Source organism: Gymnoscopelus microlampas (assembly GCF_963454915.1).
Source record: "Gymnoscopelus microlampas genome assembly, chromosome: 16".
NCBI lineage: Eukaryota > Metazoa > Chordata > Actinopteri > Myctophiformes > Myctophidae > Gymnoscopelus > Gymnoscopelus microlampas.
Window position 1 is genome coordinate 49,584,605 of NC_139953.1, and position 23,052 is coordinate 49,607,656.

Here is a 23,052-nt window from a genome sequence, read left to right on the forward strand (position 1 = left end):
AATCATGTTTAACTCTAATTCCAATCCCTAAACCTAACCTCTAGATGTCTAATCCTAACCTGAATGTTTTTCTAATTGTAAACGTATCTCTAAAATCGTTTTTTTAACTATAAAACAACCATTTGTCTTGTGAGGAAAACGGTCCTCACAATGTAGATTTCTTCAAATTCTACTATACTTGGTCCTCGCAAGTAGTGATACAAGCAAACACACACCCACCCACCCACCCACCCACCCACACACACACACACACACACACACACACACACACACACACACACACACACACACACACACACACACACACACACACACACACACACACACACACACACACACACACACACACACACACCCCATCAGGAGCAGTCAGGGCCACTTTTAACACTAGTAGCCCAATAATCCCCCCGTCTGCTACACTGTAGTTTGGAAAAGACCAAACTCCAGTGAGAGGACAGTGTGTTTCTATAGGTAAACACCACCACACTACTGCTGCTATAGAGGGAAATGATGGATATAAAGAAATGTATTTATTGTTGTGTTATATAAACACGGGGCAAGGTTGCATCCCACAGTCTACAGTAGCCTATGCATTTAAATTGTTAGGCCTACATTAGCCGCACCTCGCCTCGCCTTATACTGTAGGTGACAGGAATATCCTGGTGTCACCCGCTCCCTCCCCGATCAATACAGTGTGATCAGACCATGGTGATTAACTTTATTCATCATCATTACACACACACACCCCACACCGAACACGCACGCACACGCACACACACACACACACACACACACACACACACACACACACACACACACACACACACGCACATTAACCTGAGCAGTCGTCACAGGAAGTAGACACACCAAAACAGTCCAGAAGTCACAACCTGGTAGAGACAGTAACTGAGTACTTTTACTTAGATAGCAGATCACCAAGCTCACATCTCATCTCACCCATTGTGAGCTTGCAGATCTGTTATTTATTTAGTGTTTTATTTATTTAATAATGTATGTATTTATTCATGTTTCAATACAGTGATGCATTGATATTAAACAGAGATGTACTTTGTAATTTACACTTTTGAATACTTAAAATATTTTTAAAAGCAAGTACTCCAGTACTTTAACTCAAGTAAAAAAGAATAACTTTTACTCATAGTTGAATAATATTTGACCAGCAAAATGTATTTTCCTGAAAACTACAAATTGTAGAGCCAGCCCCCGAAAAATCATTTAATCCACTGTAACACATTGGACCTGTAAACCTATGACAGGTACAAGTACTTTGACTGAAGTACTGGGGTATTTCAGTACTTTGACTGAAGTATTGGGGTATTTCAGTACTTTGACTGAAGTACTGGGGTATTTCAGTACTTTGTCTGAAGTACTGGGGTATTTCAGTACTTTGTCTGAAGTACTGGGGTATTTCAGTACTTTGTCCATCCGTGTGTCAAACATTAACCTGTGCAGACATCAGCGGTAAACACACCAAAACAGCCCAGATGTCAGAGCAACGTGAGCACTCTCACACGGTCACCAAATGTTGTGTAACTTCAGCTAAAGTTCAAGGTTCTGAAGGGCTGTCGGCGCTGCAACACACCGCTTCACTTACACTGTCAGCTGTGACTAGAAGCTTCTATTTAAAAGGTAATAATATATGCATATTGGTCATTTACTGTAACTCTTTTACATGCAATATATAATACAATATAACATAATATGCTTATTTGAGCAATTCGTTTTTTTGCTGCATTTATGTTGTAATTTCAATGGAATTTATATTTTGTTTTGTATTTTGATTATTTACACTTATGTGCTTAAAATGTTAAACAGCATATATACTTAATAATAATAAATAATGATTAAGTTGCCACTCTTCGGGGTATTTTTGTCCCAGTATATTTGAAATGTGTCCTCTGCATTTACCCAGCCTAAATATTAGATATGTTCTGTTATTCTTGTCCTTTCAATGGAATGTATGTTTTAACTGCGTTTTTCATCAATATATGTAATCATTGTAAAAGCTGTGTGTTTTAAAATATAATATAAGGCATAGTTTTAGCTCCCAAAAAACACCCAATTACAATTTACAATGTATTCACTTACCAGACGCTCTTTATCCAGAGTGACGCAAATAAGGTAAACCATGAACCTAGCATCAGTCTAAACAATATAGGCCTACTATCATAATAATAATGTGTACATTGAAACTATAGAAACTATAGGATATCAGGTAAACAATGCACCTATAATCTGTTCATATAGCATTAGCATGCTATCTGAATTAAAATGGTACGGTCCTTTTACTTTACTATTTACATTTTCAGTACTTTATACTAGGGTTGTCCGATATTGGCTTTTTTACCGATAACCGATATACCGATATTGTCCAACTCTTAATTACCGATACCGATATCAACCGATACCGATATATGCGGGGATTATTGTGATTAGGGTAAGCTCAAATTTCATATCACACACACCATATACAGTAAGAACTCCTGTAACTTATTTATAAAGCAAAAAAAAAAAAAAAAAAAAAAAAAAAAAATTTTTTTTTCAAAAACCGATACCGATATTTTCCCGATATCAATTTTTATGCTAATATCGGCCGATAATATCGGGAGGCCGATAAAATCGGACATCCCTACTTTATACTCTACTCCACTACATCTCAGAAGCGTGTTGAGCTTGTAGATCGTCTATTTATGAAAACGTTTTGTAGTTTTACTCAGGTAAATATATTTATGGGGGACTTTTATGTAGGCCTTTTTTTTTTTCTCCCAATATTGCGCAATTGCTACTTTCACCGAAGTAAAAAAAGAAAAAGACAGAAAAAAGAAGAATCTGAGTATTCCCTCCACCCCTGATAATATGATTTCCCCCTTAAGGCAGTGGTTCTCAAACTTTTTCGTGCCAAGGACCCCCAAATAGACACTTATTAGACCGCAGACCCCCATTTGAAAAGATAAGCCAGGGACCCCCATAAGAGAAGATTTTTACGGCTCTCTAGCAGTGATTCTCAACCATTTTAATTTCAAGGACCCCCAGTTTGACATGCATTAGAGGCTACGGACCCCCATTTAATGGCATTTATATCACTTGGACCGCAATTTATATTGTAAAATCTTTATGTCAATTTAACTCTGAGAGTTACAGATTCATAAGGGTCCATTTGGTGCCTAATCTATCATTTAGCTGGGGACGCCCTGGAACTCCCTCAAGTACCCCTGGGGGTCCCCAGACCCCACTTTGTGACCACTGTTATTGTTAGTGCAGAGCTTATAGATGGTGGGAGAGAAGAGGAAGGCCTGGAGATTCATCATTTTAGGGGCACAGCGGCACGGCGCGGCCACTTGGCCTTTGGTGGGGCACAGTTTGAGGGCACAAAGGCCAAATGCCAGGGAGGGCAGGAAGACTCACTTAACCCTTTAAGACCGGGAACGCATCGTGTTATTTCCTAGATTTATTTGGGTATTCTAAAATAGCAGATCTACAAGCTCATAGCGCGGCACAGAGTGCGCGCTATGAGCTTGTAGATCTGCTATTTTTGTGGAAAATCGTGGAACATTTGTGCATATTTTTGATTACATTTTTTTTAAGCAAACATTTTTTTACTCAAATCTTAGCTTCTGGGAGATTCTACAAATTTCTTTAAATCCTTATAGTTAAAAAATGTTGTCAGAATGAGTGGTTCTCAGACTTTTTTCATGTCAAGGATGATATGTATTTGGCCGCGGACCCCGATCTCAAGATATCGTGTTCCAGGGACCCCCAGGAAGCAGAGATTTGAGTTAAATGTTTACTTAAAATATTTCATGATTTTTCAAAGATATCTACAAGCTTGTAGCACAGCCCTCAGTGCTGCACTATGAGCTTGTAGATCTGCTATTTTTGAATAGTCAAAGAAGTCTGAAAATGACACAGATGCGTTCCCAGTCTTAATGGATTAAAGGACAACTTCACTCATGTTCAACGTATCTTCATATAATTGGTCCTCACTAATGCTCATGATAAAATGGTAGCATTTTGTTCTACTCTGTGTCACAGAGGAGGACTGTGAACATGCCTACCAGTGGTGGTGAAAAAAGTACAAAGATATTTGAAAATAGCCGATCTACAAGCTCACTGTGACGCATTGTGAGCTTGTAGATCTGCTATTTTCAAATAGCCTCGGTAATAAATAGGGCTGAAGTGGTTAATGTATGTTTTATATATTATATATATTATATTATAAAACACACATTAACTACTAACCCTAACCCTAACCCTAACCCTATTTTATACCTAGGCTATTTGAAAATAGCAGATTTTCAAATAGCCTAGGTAACGCGTCGCGATGCGTTACCTAGGCGTTGTGAGCTTGTAGATCGGCTATTTTCAAACATTTTAGTACTTTTACTTTTGGTAAGTTTTGATGCCAATACTTTTGTACTTTTACTCAAGTACATTTTGAATCCTGGAGTTTTTCTTGTAACAGAGTATTACTATATTATATTGCAGTATTGGTACTTTTACTTAAGTAAAGAATTTGAGTACTTTTTCCACCACTGGGCCCTAATCAGATTAGGCCCTAGTCACAGTCACTGGACTCTTTCGAGGATGGGGAGGGGAGGGGTTAAGAATCCTGGATCTCAAAAAGACTAAACAAATACATTGAAACACAGAGGATAGAGGAGAAATGGGTGCAATCAGCTGGGGCAGTGTGGCTGGGGCATCAAGGTCACTGTGGCCGCCTCATACAGGGCAGATCATTGTTTGAGGGGCAGAAGGCCAAACTGAGGGGCTACGGTGCCCATGACGTTGGGTTAGTGTTATTATTGTTAATATTGTGTCTGAAATCACACACTAATGTACGTACATAATGAATATCATGCTATTTTCAACACCCTATATACTAAATAGTATCTCAGACGTCCTTCCATGACATCACATAGAATGTTAGGAAAGTGCCCCATCTTGTGACAAAGCAGAGGCACTACACATACATGTTCCTGTTTCACCACTGTACCGTATTGAATGACCATTTCAACACATAACTATGTTTTTAAAACAGGGGCGGGCTTTTTTATGTTAATAATGTGATTAATGTTATTAATACTGTGTTTTTAACAGATGGGGGGGTGGGGGTTTATTGGTATTAATAATGTGATTAATGTTATTAATACTGTGTTTTTAACAGATGGGGGAGTGGGGGTTTATTGGTATTAATAATGTGATTAATGTTATTAATACTGTGTTTTTAACAGATGGGGGAGTGGGGGTTTATTGGTATTAATAATGTGATTAATGTTATTAATACTGTGTTTTTAACAGATGGGGGGGTGGGGGTTTATTGGTATTAATAATGTGATTAATGTTATTAATACTGTGTTTTTAACAGATGGGGGAGTGGGGGTTTATTGGTATTAATAATGTGATTAATGTTATTAATACTGTGTTTTTAACAGATGGGGGAGTGGGGGTTTATTGGTATTAATAATGTGATTAATGTTATTAATACTGTGTTTTTAACAGATGGGGGAGTGGGGGTTTATTGGTATTAATAATGTGATTAATGTTATTAATACTGTGTTTTTAACAGATGGGGGAGTGGGGGTTTATTGGTATTAATACTGTGTTTTTAACAGATGGGGGGGTGGGGGTTTATTGGTATTAATACTGTGTTTTTAACAGATGGGGGAGTGGGGGTTTATTGGTATTAATAATGTGATTAATGTTATTAATACTGTGTTTTTAACAGATGGGGGGTGGGGGTTTATTGGTATTAATACTGTGTTTTTAACAGATGGGGGAGTGGGGGTTTATTGGTATTAATACTGTGTTTTTAACAGATGGGGGAGTGGGGGTTTATTGGTATTAATACTGTGTTTTTAACAGATGGGGGGGTGGGGGTTTATTGGTATTAATAATGTGATTAATGTTATTAATACTGTGTTTTTAACAGATGGGGGGGTGGGGGTTTATTGGTATTAATAATGTGATTAATGTTATTAATACTGTGTTTTTAACAGATGGGGGGGTGGGGGTTTATTGGTATTAATAATGTGATTAATGGTATTAATACTGTGTTTTTAACAGATGGGGGAGTGGGGGTTTATTGGTATTAATAATGTGATTAATGTTATTAATACTGTGTTTTTAACAGATGGGGGAGTGGGGGTTTATTGGTATTAATAATGTGATTAATGTTATTAATACTGTGTTTTTAACAGATGGGGGGGTGGGGGTTTATTGGTATTAATAATGTGATTAATGTTATTAATACTGTGTTTTTAACAGATGGGGGAGTGGGGGTTTATTGGTATTAATAATGTGATTCATGTTATTAATACTGTGTTTTTAACAGATGGGGGGGTGGGGGTTTATTGGTATTAATAATGTGATTCATGTTATTAATACTGTGTTTTTAACAGATGGGGGAGTGGGGGTTTATTGGTATTAATAATGTGATTAATGTTATTAATACTGTGTTTTTAACAGATGGGGGAGTGGGGGTTCCTCTCCTCTCTACTGGATAAGGTCCAGACTCATTCTACGGTGGTTGGGAAGGTGTGGCTGTCGGTTCTGTTTATCTTCAGGATCATGGTGCTGGGAGCTGGAGCTGAGAAGGTCTGTTTGGTTTTGTTGAAAGCTCCTGTTTTAGTCAACACACAACAAAGATGAATACTAGGGTATCAGGGGTTATCAATGTTTCATTGTCCATTACAAATCTTATTATATTCATTATGTATCAATAACGTGCGATGGAAACACTGACTGCACTGATAAACGGGGCTCAAGGGTAGAGTGGCCGGTAGAGCGGCCAGATGAGAACCGCGGGTTCGATCCCGGGCTCCCCCACTGAGTTAGTGTGGAAGTATCGCCCCTCCCGTTTGTCAGATTAGTGCGGAAGTGTCCTTGAGCAAGACACTGAACCCCTAACTGCTCCCGATGAGCAGGTTGGTGCCTTGCATGGTTTCCTCCTCCATCGATCTATGAATGTGTGAATGTAATGCACAATCTATGTAAAGCGCTTTGTATAAAAGCGCTATATAAATGCACCATTTACCATTTAAACATGTGGCATTAGAGTCTAGCCCAGATTATAACCCCTTGTGTTTTTCATTCAGGTATAATTTTGCGATGACCCCTGATTACTATGCATTAACACTATTTAAATGACAAAGAATCCACTTCAAAATACTACTGAACACCTACAAGGCACTGAACAATCATGTAATCATTGCCTCGCGAGAGAGTATGTTTTGCACCCTGTCCGTCCGTCTGTGGACAGCTAATCTCTGGCTCCGTTGGCTTGATCACAGTGAAACTGTGCACACACACTCCCTGGATGCCATTTCAGAACCTCTGCCCTAGTTTTTTCACATGGGCCTTATAGCGCCACCAGGAGGCCACTTTTTGCAAAACACATTTTTTGACAGTACTCCTATAGATTTTGTCCTAAAGTCACACGAATCGGTACACAGTATCTCTATAGTCATTAAACACATTTTCATATTCCATCTTGATTGGCTAAAAATGGCTTCCAAAGTTTGCAGGAGTGCTCCATTTTGAACAATGGCTGAAATCATGAACACAGAATGCAATTTCCGTGACATTTTGCACGCACATTCCCACTAGACAGAGAAAGAAATGCCACTTGAAATCTTTCGAATCAGCCTCATAGCGCTATAACAGGCTGATTCTTCATTTTACCTATAACTGCACCGATCTGTGTAAAACTTTGATTGCGCACTCCTGAGAGCCCAAGGAAAAACCTTTGCCCTGCATTTTTCACATCTGCCTTTTATAGCGCTACCAGGAGGCTGACTTCTATAAAACTTTTTTTATATTAATAATAATAATAACTTTTTTTATATAGCGCCTTTCAAAAACAAGTTACAAAGTGCTTTACAATAACAACAGTTCAATTTTACAAATGTACAAATCAGACATTAATTTGCATAAATAGTGCAACAGTTCATACTCTAAGAAAAGGCTGTGCAATAGAGGTGAGTTTTTAGAAGAGATTTAAAAGAGGACACTGAGTTTGCCTGTCTAAGGTTCCCAGGTAATGAGTTCCACAGCCGAGGGGCCCGAACAGCAAAAGCCCGGTCGCCCTTTGTGACAAGTCGAGACTTTGGTACAGTCAACAAGGCCCTGCTGGATGATCTCAGGCAGCGGCCTGGCCTATAAGGAGTTAGAAGATCACATATATACACAGGAGCCTGACCATTTAGGGCCTTAAAAACAAGCAGTAAAATCTTAAAATCAATTCTAAAACTCACAGGTAACCAATGAAGGGCCGCAAGGACTGGTGTAATGTGGTCACCTCTCGTTGTGCGGGTCAGGAGCCTAGCAGCTGAATTTTGTATCAGTTGCAATCTATGAATGTTTTTCTTACTGATCCCTGAATAAAGTGCATTGCAATAATCAAGTCTGGAGGAAATAAAAGCGTGAATGACCTTTTCTAGGTCTGCCGCTTTGCTAATTTTCTCAGCTGGACAAAGCAGGACTGAACTACTTTTGTTACCTGGATGTCAAAAGACAGCTCTGGGTCAAACATGACACCCAGGTTACAGGCCTTCTTTTTAAAAGCTTTGGAGAGGGAACTGAGACTTGAAGTGAGGTTATCAACAATATCTGTGCTGGGGCAGGAGGGGGTGAAAATAATTACTTCTGATTTTGAATCATTTAATTGAAGGAAGTTTTTTGACATCCATTGTTTGATGTCATTGAAACAGGACTCAATGCATCAGTGTAGCCAGGTTTTACGGGGACATACCATTGAGTGTCGTCTGCATAGCAGTGGAAAGATATTTTATGTTTATGCATAATTTGCCCCAGGGGTAGCATATATATAATAAATAAAATGGGATCCAGGATCGAACCTTGGGGAACTCCGCAAAACAGAGGGGAAGAAGAGGAGGAGGCATCACCTAGTGAGACAGAAAATGACCTGTTTGCTAGGTAGGAGCACAGCCAGTCCAGAGCCACTTCACTGATATTACTCCTTCAGATTTTATCCAACTTTCACGCAAATCGATACAAATGATCTCTATAGTCATGTGATCAAGACGGATCTGTTACATATTTTTCATATTCCATCCTCATTGGCTAAGATTGACATCTAAAGTTTGCAAGAGTGGCCCGTTTTGAACAAAATGTTGCAAATCATGAACACAGCGTCCGATTGCAGTGAAACTTTGTACGCACATTCGCACTACGTTGAGGAACCAATGCCACCCTTTCAACATTGCCCTATTATAGCGCCACCAGGAGGCCGATTATTATTTTTTTAAATATTACTCCTACAAATGCTGTCCAAACATCATGCAAATCAGTACAAATGATCTCTTTAGTTAAGTGATCAAGACGGATCCGTCCGATCCGCCTGATTTTTCACATTCCAGCCTGGTTGGTGAATTCCGAACATTGCTGGACCACAATAACCTACCTGACCTGGCGGAGACCTGTAATAAAAGTTGTACTGTTGTGTCCCCCCCCCCCCATGTAAAGGGTACTTAAAAAGTGCAATATCAATTTAAGATATTATTATCATTAAACTATTTAACATTTACAGGTGTGGGGTGATGAACAGTCCAACATGGTCTGCAACACCAAGCAGCCCGGCTGTAAGAACGTGTGCTACGACCACGCCTTCCCCATCTCCCACATCCGCTTCTGGGTGCTGCAGATCATCTTCGTGTCCACGCCCACCCTGGTGTACCTGGGTCACGTGATGCACGTCATCCACAAGGAGAACAAGCTGAGGCAACGCATGGAGGCTCAGTCTGGAGACGACTTCATCAAACCTCCCAAATACTCTGACCAGAGCGGACATGTAAAGATCAAAGGTACAGGACCTCCTTCCCCCAAAACCTATGCTGCCGTCAGTGGCGTGCACAGACATTTTGAGGGGCAGTTGCTCAAGTAAAAACATTTTTTTTTTGTTTACTTGGTCTGGTCTTTTTTCCCTCTACACCTATACCTCTTTGCCAAAAATAGCCGATCTACAAGCCCACAACGCCTCGCAGCGCGAGGCGTTGTGAGCTTGTAGATCGGCTATTTTTGGCTAAAGTTCTCCTCAGAAAAGGGATGCTAGGTTTCGAGTGGTTATGGTAAAAAGAAAAATCATATCACATAAAGATTTGGCGGATCCCCTGTAGTAACTCTGAGGACCCCCTAGGGGTCCCAGACCCCCTGTTGAAGACCCCTGCTGTGAACTGAAAGAAAAAGGGCACTTCTGGTCAAGAGGGCAAAGGGCAGGTGCTCTAGCACCACCTAGAGTCTATCTGTGCACGTCCCTGGCTGCCGTCATAACGTGGAATGCCTTACCAAAACCCTTTATACGGTACATGGGCAACTGGCGGCCCGGGGGCCACATGCGGCCCCCACCTTCACTTATCAGAATAGTGATATTATTGATTTCAGCTGTTATGATTCCAAACATGCAAACATGACCCGCTTTAATGACTTCAGTCTATATTAGTAGCTTAAAGGGTAAGACCACTGTGGTAGAGGTGTGGGTTGTGTAGTTACCTTGCCATGATGTAACTCCAAAGGTGGGCAAGAAATCAAAAATAATTGCTCCATTGATTAGAAATTGATAATTCAAAATATGCTCCTCATTGACTTATATTGTACGGTGAAACAGCTCTCAAAGTCACTCTTTTAGCACACTGTTGATTTTACTATTTGAGGATCTGGATCCGCAGATCCAGTCCGGGTTTTCTACTTATTAAAAATGACAAAATCAACAGGAAGTTGACATTTTTATTTAAAAAACAAACAGCACTGGGTTTGGTGATGTTCTATACTGTCTGAATCAACTTTGTTTGTGTTCGTTTTTGTGCTAAAAGAGTGTCTTTGAGAGCTGTTTCACCGTACAATGTAAGTCAATGAGGAGCATATTTTGAATTATCAATTTATAATCAATGGAGCAATTATTTTTTATTTCTTGCCCACCTTTGGAGTTACATCATGACAACCCAAACCTCTACCAAAGTGGTCTTGCCCTTTAATGACTAGTATTAAAGTTAGATTGTCTTTTTTATGTCCAATGTATTTGTATTTAAGTTCATAAAGTTAGCATTAGTATAACTAAATGCATTTGAAATGAAATACAAATGTTACTTTTCAGGATTCTAAATCAGATATAGCACAAAAAAACAAACAGGATTCCAATTTAAAAAGATAGCAAAAGTAGCAGTTTTGAGCTTGTAGATCGGCTACTTTTGCTACTTTTGTGTAACATAGAATGGCAAAGTACGGCATTCATTTATCTGCCTGACAGTATAATGTAATGTTCCTCTGGAGTGAGTGTGGAAATATATAGTGGCCCTCTACATCATTGGTTCTCAAAGTGGGGTACGGGGACCCCAAGGGGGACTTGAGGGGGTTCCAGGGGGTCCCCAGCTAAATGATGGACAGGAACCAAATGGACCCTTGTGGGTCCGTAACTCTGAGAGTGTACAAATGGAACCAAATGGACCCTAACGGGTCCATTTGGTTCCATTTGTACACTCTCAGGGTTAAATTAACATTGATTTTACAATATGAATTGGGGTCCCAGAGATAGAAATGCCATTAAATGGGGGTCCATAGCCTCTAATGCATGTCAAACTGGGGGTCCTTGAAATTAAAATGGTTGAGAATCACTGCTAGAGCCGTAACAAATCTTCTCTTATGGGGGGTCCCTGGCATATCTTTTCAAATGGGGGTCCGCGGGCTAATAAGTGTCCATTTGGGGGTCCTTGACATGAAAAAGTTTGAGAACCACTGGTCTACATCATCAAAGTTGCATCACCTCTGCTTTATACTGTACTGTATATGTCCACTCCCTACCCAAACTCTAAACTAAACTAAAAGAATGGCTGAGATTAAAATTCAATCAGGCTTAGTAGCACACCTTGGTAGTATCATCGTCTGCCAATACAATATGTACAGTGTTCCTGTCTGCTACCTGTAGGGTCACCTGTTCAAAACCTTTCAGATTTCTAAACTCATATTGTTAGCGGCGCTAGCCGCCCTCTATACCTGGCTTTTGCGTCAACGTTCTAATTGGTCAGACACGTCAACAAAGTGATTGGTCAAGCTTCACGTGACACGTGGCTATAAACACATTATAAACACTTATTGATGACAAAATGTATCAAAGGCGCCGCTACCTTCACACAGGTGTGATTGTTGTTTGTATCCTGACTAATATGTAAGTATCATTATTTGTCCCTTATGTGTTGTCCTGTCATTAAAGGTGACCTGCTGGGCAGCTACATGGCCACCATATTGTTCAGGATAATCCTAGAAGTCGCCTTCATCGTAGGACAATACTATCTGTATGGCTTCATCATGGACCCACGGTAGGCCTGCAAACTACACATCAATGTATTAGCAATTATAGAGTAGGCTCACATGCAAAACACTGTCACATGGCTCAAAACGTGTCACGATGTGAGCTTGTAGATCGACTATTTTTGCCTTTTTTTTATTGAAATAAAATGGATTATTGACACTCAATATTGATTACTGTTATTAAAATCCATCATTGATTTAATTATTTTTTAAACTGATCATAAATCATTTAGTGCATACATGGGCAACTGGCCGGCCCGGGGGCCACATGCGGCCCCCACCTTCACTTAATGGTTAATATCAGAATAGTGATATATTATTGATTTCAGCTGCTATGATTCCAAACATACAAACATGACCCACTTTAATGACTTCAGTCTATATTAGTAGCTTAATGACTAGTATTAACATTCTATTGTCTTTTTTAAGTCCAATGTATTTGTATTTACGTTCATAGAGTTAACATAAGTATACTTATGTATTTATGTATGTACTTATTTAATTTAGTTATACTATAACTAAATGCATTTGAAATTTAAAAAAAATGTTACTTTTCAGGATTCCAATTGAAAGTTAGCAAAAAGAAATCTGGATTCCAATTCAAAAATAGCAGAAATAGCAGATCTACGAGCTCAAAACACGTTTTGAGCTCGTAGATCTGCTATTTCTGCTACTTTGGTGTGACATATAATGGCAAAGTACGGCATTAATTAACCCATTAAGACCTGGAACTGTGTCATTTTTTTATTTGAGCTAAAAAGCATTATTTTACACTTTGGGCTATTCAAAAATCGTGAAAATTGTGCAAATCTTTGAATATAAATACTTTTAAAGCAAACATTTTGAACTCAAATCTTTACTTCTTGGGGTCCCTGGAACAAAATATTTTGATGGGGGTCCACGGCCAAATACATATCATTGTGGGGGTCCTTGACATGAAAAAGATTGAGCACCACTGATACAGAAACATACGTTTTTCAGAATACTGAGATTTAGGAGACATGTAGAATCGGCTTCAGGTCTCAATGGGTTAAGAAAAAAGTTAAAATACAGAGATAAGAGGTGTCTGCGCGACAGTATATGCAATGTGTCCCTCTGGAGTGAGTGTGTCAATATAGCGGCCCTCTGCATCATCAAAGTTGGATCACCTCTAATATAGTGTGATGAACCGTTTCCCCCCTCCCTCCAGGGTGGTATGTTCCAGAGACCCCTGTCCCTTCACCGTGGAATGCTTCATGTCTCGTCCAACGGAAAAAACTGTCTTCATCATCTTCATGCTGGTCGTGGCCTGTACGTTTTAAAAGATACATATCTCAAAAACTACAAAACATCTCCAAGTAAAAGGTTCCACGGTAAAGCTGAATCATTCACATTGTGCTTGGTGTTTCTAGGTGTCTCCTTGCTCCTTAACGTGGTGGAGGTCTTCTATCTGATCTGTTCTTCTGGACAGAGGAGGAGGAGAAGAGCAGCTCCGTCCTCCTCCTCCATCGCCCTGCACTCCCGCTTCACCAACAACACCCTGATGCACAACCACAAGCTCAGCCTGCACGCTGCACCAGACAGCACGGCATGACAGACCACTGAGCCAACCTAGAGAACATCTAGAACACATAGAACGACCCCTAGAACCAACCTAGAGAACATCTAGAACACATAGAACAACCCCTAGAACCAACCTAGAGAACATCTAAAACACATAGAACAAACCCTGGAACCAACCTAGAGAACATCTAGAACACATAGAACAACCCCTAGAACCAACCTAGAACATCTAGAAACAACCTAGAGAAAATCTAGAACACATAGAACAAACCCTGGAACCAACCTAGAACATCTAGAACCAACCTAGAGAACATCTAGAACACATAGAACAATCCCTATAACCAACCTAGAACATCTAGAACACATAGAACAATCCCTATAACCAACCTAGAACATCTAGAACACATAGAACAAACCCTGGAACCAACCTAGAGAACATCTAGAACAGACCCTGGAACCAACCTAGAGAACATCTAGAACCAACCTGGAACATCTAGAACACATAGAACAAACCCTAGAACCAACCTAGAACATCTAGAACCAACCTACAATATCTAGAACCAACCTAGAACACATAGAACAAACCCTAGAACCAACCTAGAACATCTAGAACCAACCATGACTCAGACATAACCATGCCCATATATGGGCATATACAGTACTGATGACATCAGGGATGTATGGGCACAAAAGGGGGCATGCCCATATATAGGCATATACTGATGACATCAGCAATCTCCATATATGGGCATTAAAGGGAACAAGGACTGACACATACAGAGGTCCGGTTGTCCAGAGCCACAGATCCGACTACTATGCCTATATATGGTCATGTGGATACATGGGACCGTCTGACTTCAAAACCAGCCACCGCCAGTGTCCTGGGGGAGGATGGGGTGGGGCAGTATATATGGGGCATATGTGGGGGTTTTGGGTGTAGCAGGTGGGGGTGGTTTAGGGGTAGGCTTTCAGGTAGGAAGTAGTCTCGCGGGCCAGACTGTTTTCTCCATAATATAATTATATGCATAATATAGCTCGCTGTTTATCAGAAATGGAAATTCTAAAATAAAATGTACAGACACTTTAAAACACAGAACAGATGACAGCCTCCGTTCTCGGAATTCGGGAGGTGTAGTTCCAGGCTCTTAAAGGGACATTTCGCCGATTTTGCATCAAACCCCTATTTTTATCTATGTCTAGGACCCATAAGCATGATCCTGGTGTGTTTTTTGTGTTTTATCTGTATTTTTTTTTATTTGTATCCATATCCTCAGAGACTATGAGTCAAATGACTCATAGTCTCTTCATCTCACCTTATTTCCTGACTACAATGTAGACCACACCCCCACGCAGCCTCCCCTCCCCCAAAGCATTATGGTCATTGTAGTAATGCAGCAGTCCAGTAACACCCCAGTCAAACACACAGACTTCTACAGTATATTTTTCTGGCCAGCAGGGTGCAAATTTCAAATTTTGCTACTGTTATCTACTACAAATATTACTAACTTTGAGTGACTGTAAGTTCTTCCAGGGGTGAAATGCTCCTTTAAGTAGCATTCGGAGATTGTGGAATAGAGCTCTGGCTACGTGACACTATCTCAGGGTGATCGCTTTTTTTATATAAATTGTCAGCCTACAAAACACCTGGTTGATTCTCAGGATTTATTTACTCAATTATGAGTCAATGGACCCAGTTTTTTTTTCTTTTTTAAGATAGTCACTCATTTTAATCTTGCCATGACCGGTAGCAATAAGGACACATTTCAGAGCTGTATATATTAAAGATGTAATGTATTTATTTTGTATGTGATGTTTGACAGTGTGTTCTGCTTTAATAAAGTGATCAAATATTAAAATGTGTGAATAGAGAGGGAAAATACAACATTTTGTGTAAATGCACTGTTTGGAAAACAAACATTAACCACTTGAGTCCTATTTAAAAAATAAATAGCGAAAATGGTCACTCTACGCATTGTGAGCTTGTAGATCTGTTATTTTCAAAACCTTTTACACATTTGAAAAACCTTTTGAATTGGGACACTCCTCATAATGAATACATTTTACTTTTGGTATGTTAGTGCCAATACTGTCTTTTTACTGAAATAAAATGTTGAATATCTATCTTCTACATCAGTTACTGTACAGTATGTGTCCATGAACAAATGTCCTCTAGGGACAATAAAGTCTATCCTGTTCTGTCCTAACAATGAACAAAAGACTATATATACCACTATGTTGTCCTGCTAATAAAAAACATAAATATCACTGTTTTATTTTTAACCTTTATTTAACCAGCAAGAAAACATCATTGTTATTTATAACTGTGGCCAGGCAAAAAGGCAATCCAAAGAATAACAATCAAAGAATAAGTCAACTAGAAAAAGTGCTCCTCGGAACACAGGTCTCCGCCAGGTCAGGTAGGTTAGTGTGGGCCAGCAATGTTCAGAATTTGCCAATCAGGATGGAATATGACAAATAGGACGGACCCGTCCTAATCACTTGACTATAGAGACAATGTGTACCGATTTGCGTGATGTTTGGACACAATTTATGTAATATTAAAAAAATGTGTTTTACATTAAAAAAAAACACTAACAGCCTAGTGGGAATGTGTAAACAAAATTTCACGGATATTGCATGCTGTGTTCATGATTTGAGGTATTTTGTTCAAAACGGAGCACTAAACTTTGGAAGCCAGTCTTATCCAATCTGGATAACATATGAAAAATCTGAAAGACCCGTTTCGTTTAATGACTATAGAGATACTGTGTACTGATTTGGGTGATATTTCGAAGAAAATCTGTAGGAGTACTGTCAAAACATGGCCTCCTGGTGGCGCTATAACAGGCCCATGTGAAACATTTGGGGGCAGAGATTTTGCTGTGGCATCCAGGGAGTGTGTGAGCACAGATTCACTGTGATGCAACGTTAAAAAGCTCATTTTGTGTTAGATTAATCGGAAACGCCCGTCCTTGGTTCTGGTGACTTAAATGGACACAGGCAGACAGATACAGAAATCTCCATATATGGGCATAAAAGAGACACAGGCAGACAGATATCTCCATATATGGGCATAAAAGAGACACAGGCAGACAGATACAGATATCTCCATATATGGGCATAAAAGGGACACAGACAGACAGACAGATCTTACATAACCAGGTGGGGCATGCATTCCCAAATTGCATATGAATGCAATCCCATAAAAAGGGACAAAGACAGACAGATACAGAAATCTCTGTATATGGGCATGAAATCAGGTTGCCATGGTTACACAATATCAACAGACGTACTTTGGAGGTCTGATGTATGGATCTCCATATTTGGGCAAGTCTGACATGGAATTCCATATTTGGGCATTACTGATGACGCTCACTGATGATGTGGTGCCATGAGAGCATCTGACATGTCAGAGTGACATCAGCAGGGCCTGGCCTATATAAGTCATGACTCACCAGCACACTTCAGTCAGTTCAGTAAACCGTTGTCTCAGTGACGGGTGTTGGAAAACCATCTTCCCAGTGTCAGCTTTTTGGTAAAGCAATACATCACAGTGAGATCACCTTTCCACTTTACATCTACACAACGTACAAAGTTTCTCGAGTTCTTCTGCAAGGAGTTTCAGGAGAATTGCTCCCGTCAACCCGGAGACAAAATGGCCTCCCCGTTCAAGAGTTCCCCAGGTTTCGTAGCGCGAACGATGGGCGAGATGTCCAGGCACTCCTCCATCATGGGCAGAGTCTTTCTCAATGTCGCCACCGTCTTACGCCTCGTGCTGGTCGTCGCTCTTAGCAACTACGTCAACAACGCTGGTGAATTTAATTGCTATTCATCACACATGGTGGACCCAAACCAGGCTAAAAAATGCGAAACTGCATGTAAAGACGAATTCATGGGACCCTTCACGGACCACTACTACACCGTGTTCCAGGTGATTGTGACCTCCATGCCCTTCATCGCGTACCTGCTCTTCGTCATGTTTAAGATCAGCCACGTGGAGGTGGAAGAGTACGACCGGGCGGTGCAGAGTCGCAACAGCAGCGCGACCACGGTGAGGCGCGGCCCCGGCGGCGAGAAGCATGGCGGACTACTAAAGGTCTACCTGTCCCAGCTGCTGTTACGGGTCGTCATAGAGGGCCTGTTCATCTTCGGCCAGTTCATGCGGTCCGGACTGTGGCTAGTGAGTCATGGTTACACGTGTCGGAGCAAAAGATGTTATTTTCCATCGGAATGCTGGATTCCTCTCGTCACAGAGAAGAACACGTTCCTGTACACCATGTATGCGGTCAGCGGCCTGTGTGTCCTCTTCAGCGTTCTGGAGGTCTTCTACCTGATCTGCTGCATGCCGCGCCGTCGGCCCCGGGCCCCACGTCAGGCACCGCAGTCCTCCTCCACACCTCCGGAATACCACACTGTGATGGAGATGGAGGACCTGCCTGGGCCCGCCTTACAAGAAGACATCCCTGCCCAGTCCGGTGAGCCGCCGGTCCATGTGGAACAGGCCTGATGACGCGGCAAGAGTTCTCAACGGGCCTGAAAATTAAGGCTCGGCCCTAACTGGGCCCGACTGGGCCGGCCCGAGGCTCGGCCCGAACCCGACTATTACCATCATGTTAGGCCCGAAAGCCCGAAAAAACCCGAGGGGGGAAAAAATACGATCTTTTTTTCTGTTCTGAATGTGTATTTATCTATTATTATTATTATTTTAAAAAATCATACAAAAAATATATATATATATTTTTTTTTCATGGAGGCCGAGGCTCGGCTCGGCCCGACCAATTAGCATACTTTTGAGGCCCGGCTCGGCCCGAAAATGTCCGGTCGGGCCCGGTCTGGTTCGGGTAGAACTTGAGAACTCTACGCGGCATCACTAAAACACTGGTTCTCAACGTCTGGTCCGGGGGCCGCCAGCGGTCCAAAATGGACCCTTTTCTGAGAGTGCGCAATGGGGTCATCTCTGGGACCCCCGATCTACACTCAGTAAGATCTACCCGATGTGGAGAACCAGTGGACTAAATAAACCACCTGCCTGCTGCTCCTGATGGGAGATTATGAATCCACCTTTATGTGGAAATAATGTTCATATTCAAACTACCATAAAGGCAGCAAAACAAGTATTTAAATAAAAATAAAAAGTAAAGAAAAAACTCCCAAAAAGCATTAAAAAAAAAATCACACCCAGTGTGAAGTGGGCGGTGTGTGGTCATCACAACATGACTCACTTTAAAAAAAGGATAAATGACTTTTTTTTAAGTCCATACTGCTATTCATAGGGCTGTACATGTGTCATGTGTTTCGCTAGCCAATCACAGTCCTGAATTTGCAAAGTCGGCCAATCACATTACAGTTAGTGGTGATGACACTAGCTGTAATGTGATTGGCTGACTTTGCAAAAGTATCGATTTGCATTAACAATGGAAGGGCTAGGGGGTATACAAATCTTTTGGTCGGTGTCCAAAACTCACTTATAGGGGGTGGCTACACCGCCCCAAAAAAAACATTAAAGAAATGAAAAAGGTAAAGAAGAAAACGGCCAAAATGAATTAATTTATTTAAATAATAAATGAATAACCCCAATAAGGGCGTGGCTCCCATGTGGATCTCTGACATCACACTGTTGAAGTTAGTCTTGCCCAAATATTATGCCCATATATGGAAATCTCTGTCTATGTCCCTTTATACCCATATATGGAGATCTCTGTATCTGTCTGTGACATTTCATGCCCTTATATGGAGATTTCTGTATATGTATGTCAGTGACATTTATGCCCTTATATGGAGATTTCTGTATATGTATGTCAGTGACATTTATGCCCTTATATGGACCAAGCTCCTGGAACATAAATATTTTGAGATTGGGGTCCACGGCCAAATACATATAATTATCCTGGACATAAAAACGTTTGAGAACCACTGATATAGCAACATAGGGTTAAAAAAAAACATTTCTAGAATCCCAAGAGGCAAAGATTTTAGTTAAAAAGGTTTGCTTTAAAAATATACAGTATATATTATATTCAAAGATGTGCACACATTTAAAAAAAAACAAATAAAAATGGCAGATATAGGCCTACAAGCTTGTAGATCTGCTATTTTTGAATAGCCAAAGAAATCTAAAAATAACACACAGATGTGTTCCCGGTCTTAATGGATTACATATTATGGATGAAGGGAGCTGTGACCCATTGGCCACTATTTCAGCTATAATTCACCCATTGGCCACTATTTCAACTATAATTCACCCATTGGCCACTATTACAGCTATAATTCACCCATTGGCCACTATTTCAACTATAATTCACCCATTGGCCACTATTTCAACTATAATTCACCCATTGGCCACTATTTCAGCTATAATTCACCCATTGGCCACTATTTCAGCTATAATTCACCCATTGGCCACTATTTCAGCAATAATTCACCCATTGGCCACTATTTCAACTATACTTCACCCATTGGCCACTATTTCAACTATACTTCACCCATTGGCCACTATTTCAACTATAATTCACCCATTGGCCACTATTTCAACTATAATTCACCCATTGGCCACTATTTCAGCTATAATTCAAAAGCACCACCTTTAGATTTACAGTTCCCAAAATGGAACCGGAAATGAACACTATTGGCTGGAAGGGCAGCGAGGGGGGCGGGCCTTCACTCAGTACAACCAGTAGACCCTACTTTATCATTTTAAAGCAACGTGTCATCACCACGGGGGGGGGGGGGGGGGGGGGGGGGGGGCGTGGCATAAATAATGGGACCATAATTTACCAAAAGAAACGGTAAATATGATTAAGTATTTATTTATTTATGACAATGTTTACTAAAGGTAATGAAATGAGGTGTAAGGTTCGGTCAAACACCCATTGAAGTTTAATGGCATGAAAAGGTCTTCTGCGACCAGTAGGAAGGGAACTAGTGCCACCTTCTGGGACGTTAATGAGAACTTCAGGGTCTTCAGTAGCCTACTTTCCTTATTAGCCTCAGATTCACATCAGCAACAACTCCAGAGACAACAGAGTCATTGACTGAAAATAGAGCAACAGCTTCAATCACATTAAAACACACTATGACAGCAATAGAGCGTCGCAGTTCCTGCCCACTTCCAGTTGCCGGAAGTAAATACTCAATGCATTTTTCCTATTGACTTTTCCGAAAATATTTATATAAATTAATTTAAGCCTAGAATCAAGCTATCCAGGATCCTGGTGAATCATGACCATAAAACGTTTGATTCTGTGAAAAAACTTTTTTGAAAACGGAAAAACAAAGGGTATTTATTAAACATAGTATATCATATCATTAAATATAACATTTTTAAAATCACAGAAAAAAAGGTTTTATGGTCATGATTCACCAGAATCCTGGATGGCTTGATTCTAGGCTTAAATTCATTGATATAAATATTTTTGGAAAAGTCAATGGGAAAAATGCATTGAGTATTTACTTCCGGCACCCGGATTCTGCGCAACTGCGATGCTCTATAGTGCTTGGCATCGTGTCGTCACCACACGGGGGGGGCATAGTAGAGAGAGAGAGAGAGAGAGAGAGAGAGAGAGAGAGAGAGAGAGAGAGAGAGAGAGAGAGAGAGAGAGAGAGAGAGAGAGAGAGAGAGAAAGAAAGAGCGAGCGAGCGAGCGAGCGAGAGAGAGAGAGAGAAAGAAAGAAGGTCATGAGGAACAGGCCTACTGTACGTAGGCCTACAGTAGACGGTGGTTTTGCCGCCACGCCAATCATGAACCAACAACAGTCTCAACACAACAGACACACAGTAGATCTATATGTCTTCTATTCTATATGAATCAACAACAGTCTCAACACAACAGACACACAGTAGATCTATATGTCTTCTATTCTAATGAACCAACAACAGTCTCAACACAACAGACACACAGTAGATCTATATGTCTTCTATTCTATATGAACCAACAACAGTCTCAACACAACAGACACACAGTAGATCTATATGTCTTCTATTCTAATGAACCAACAACAGTCTCAACACAACAGACACACAGTAGATCTATATGTCTTCTATTCTATATGAACCAACAACAGCCTCAACACAACAGACACACAGTAGATCTATATGTCTTCTATTCTATATGAACCAACAACAGCCTCAACACAACAGACACACAGTAGATCTACATGTCTTCTATTCTAATGAACCAACAACAGTCTCAACACAACAGACACACAACATGCTGAAATGACGGCTGTCGTGTCAAAAACTCTAGTTTGAACTTAGAAGGAAATAACAAACTCACATAGGATAGGATCACTGAGGTGACCAAGAAACACATATACACATATACACATATACACATATACACATATACACATATACACACATACTGTTCCCTACAACTCACTACCTTCAACGGCAGAAACAACACACCACAACAACCTCTAGATCATTGGTTCTCAAAGTGGGGTCCGGGGACCCCCAGGGGTACTTGAGGGGGTTCCAGGGGGTCCCCAGCTAAATGATAGATTAGGCACCAAATGGACCCTTATGGGTCTGTAACTCTGAGAGTGTACAAATGGAACCAAATGGACCCTATCGGGTCCATTTGGTTCCATTTGTACACTCTCAGAGTTAAGTTAACATTGATTTTACAACATGAATTGGGGTCCCAGAGATAGAAATGCCATTAAATGGGGGTCCGTAGACCTAATGCATGTCAAACTGGGGGTCCTTAAAATGTATCTTTTCAAATGGGGGTCCGCGGGCTAATAAGTGTCCATTTGGGGGTCCTTGACATGAAAACGTTTGAGAACCACTGCTCTATATTCACAGCAGCCTTCACTTCCAGAGCCAGAAACATGCAGAGGCACTGAATATGTTTCATTGCCATTCAGTCATTGAGTCTCAAAATGACAACAATAGATCAACAGCTTCGATCACATTATTAGTATAGAGGACACACGCACGCACGCACGCACGCACACACACACACACACACACACACACACACACACACACACACACACACACACACACAAACCCAAGCAGCAGCAGCAGCAGAGAGAGAAGAAAGACAGTTCCTACCTTGAGTCGTCTTCTACTTGTCTTCATCAGTTGTGTCAGTGATGTCCAGAAGCCATGGATAGAGAGATCGAGCCTCCCTCTCTCTCTCTCTCTGCAGGTCAGTGGTGTCTCCAG

General features: G+C 40.7%; 2 protein-coding genes across 2 annotated transcripts; both read left to right on the top strand.

Annotated features, from left to right (window-relative positions):
* Positions 1 to 6,486: 6,486 nt before the first annotated feature.
* LOC311063080 (gap junction Cx32.2 protein-like) lies at positions 6,487 to 13,912 on the top strand (the record flags this gene model as incomplete). The annotated part of the gene is made up of 5 exons (XM_084082290.1): positions 6,487 to 6,615; positions 9,569 to 9,842; positions 12,242 to 12,347; positions 13,529 to 13,629; positions 13,731 to 13,912. 5 exons carry the CDS (start codon positions 6,487 to 6,489, stop codon positions 13,910 to 13,912), a joined length of 792 nt encoding a protein of 263 aa, XP_083938416.1.
* Positions 13,913 to 17,536: 3,624 nt separating this feature from the next.
* On the top strand, positions 17,537 to 18,388 carry LOC311063081 (gap junction gamma-1 protein-like; the record flags this gene model as incomplete). The annotated part of the gene is made up of 1 exon (XM_084082291.1): positions 17,537 to 18,388. One exon carries the CDS (start codon positions 17,537 to 17,539, stop codon positions 18,386 to 18,388), a length of 852 nt encoding a protein of 283 aa, XP_083938417.1.
* Positions 18,389 to 23,052: the final 4,664 nt, after the last annotated feature.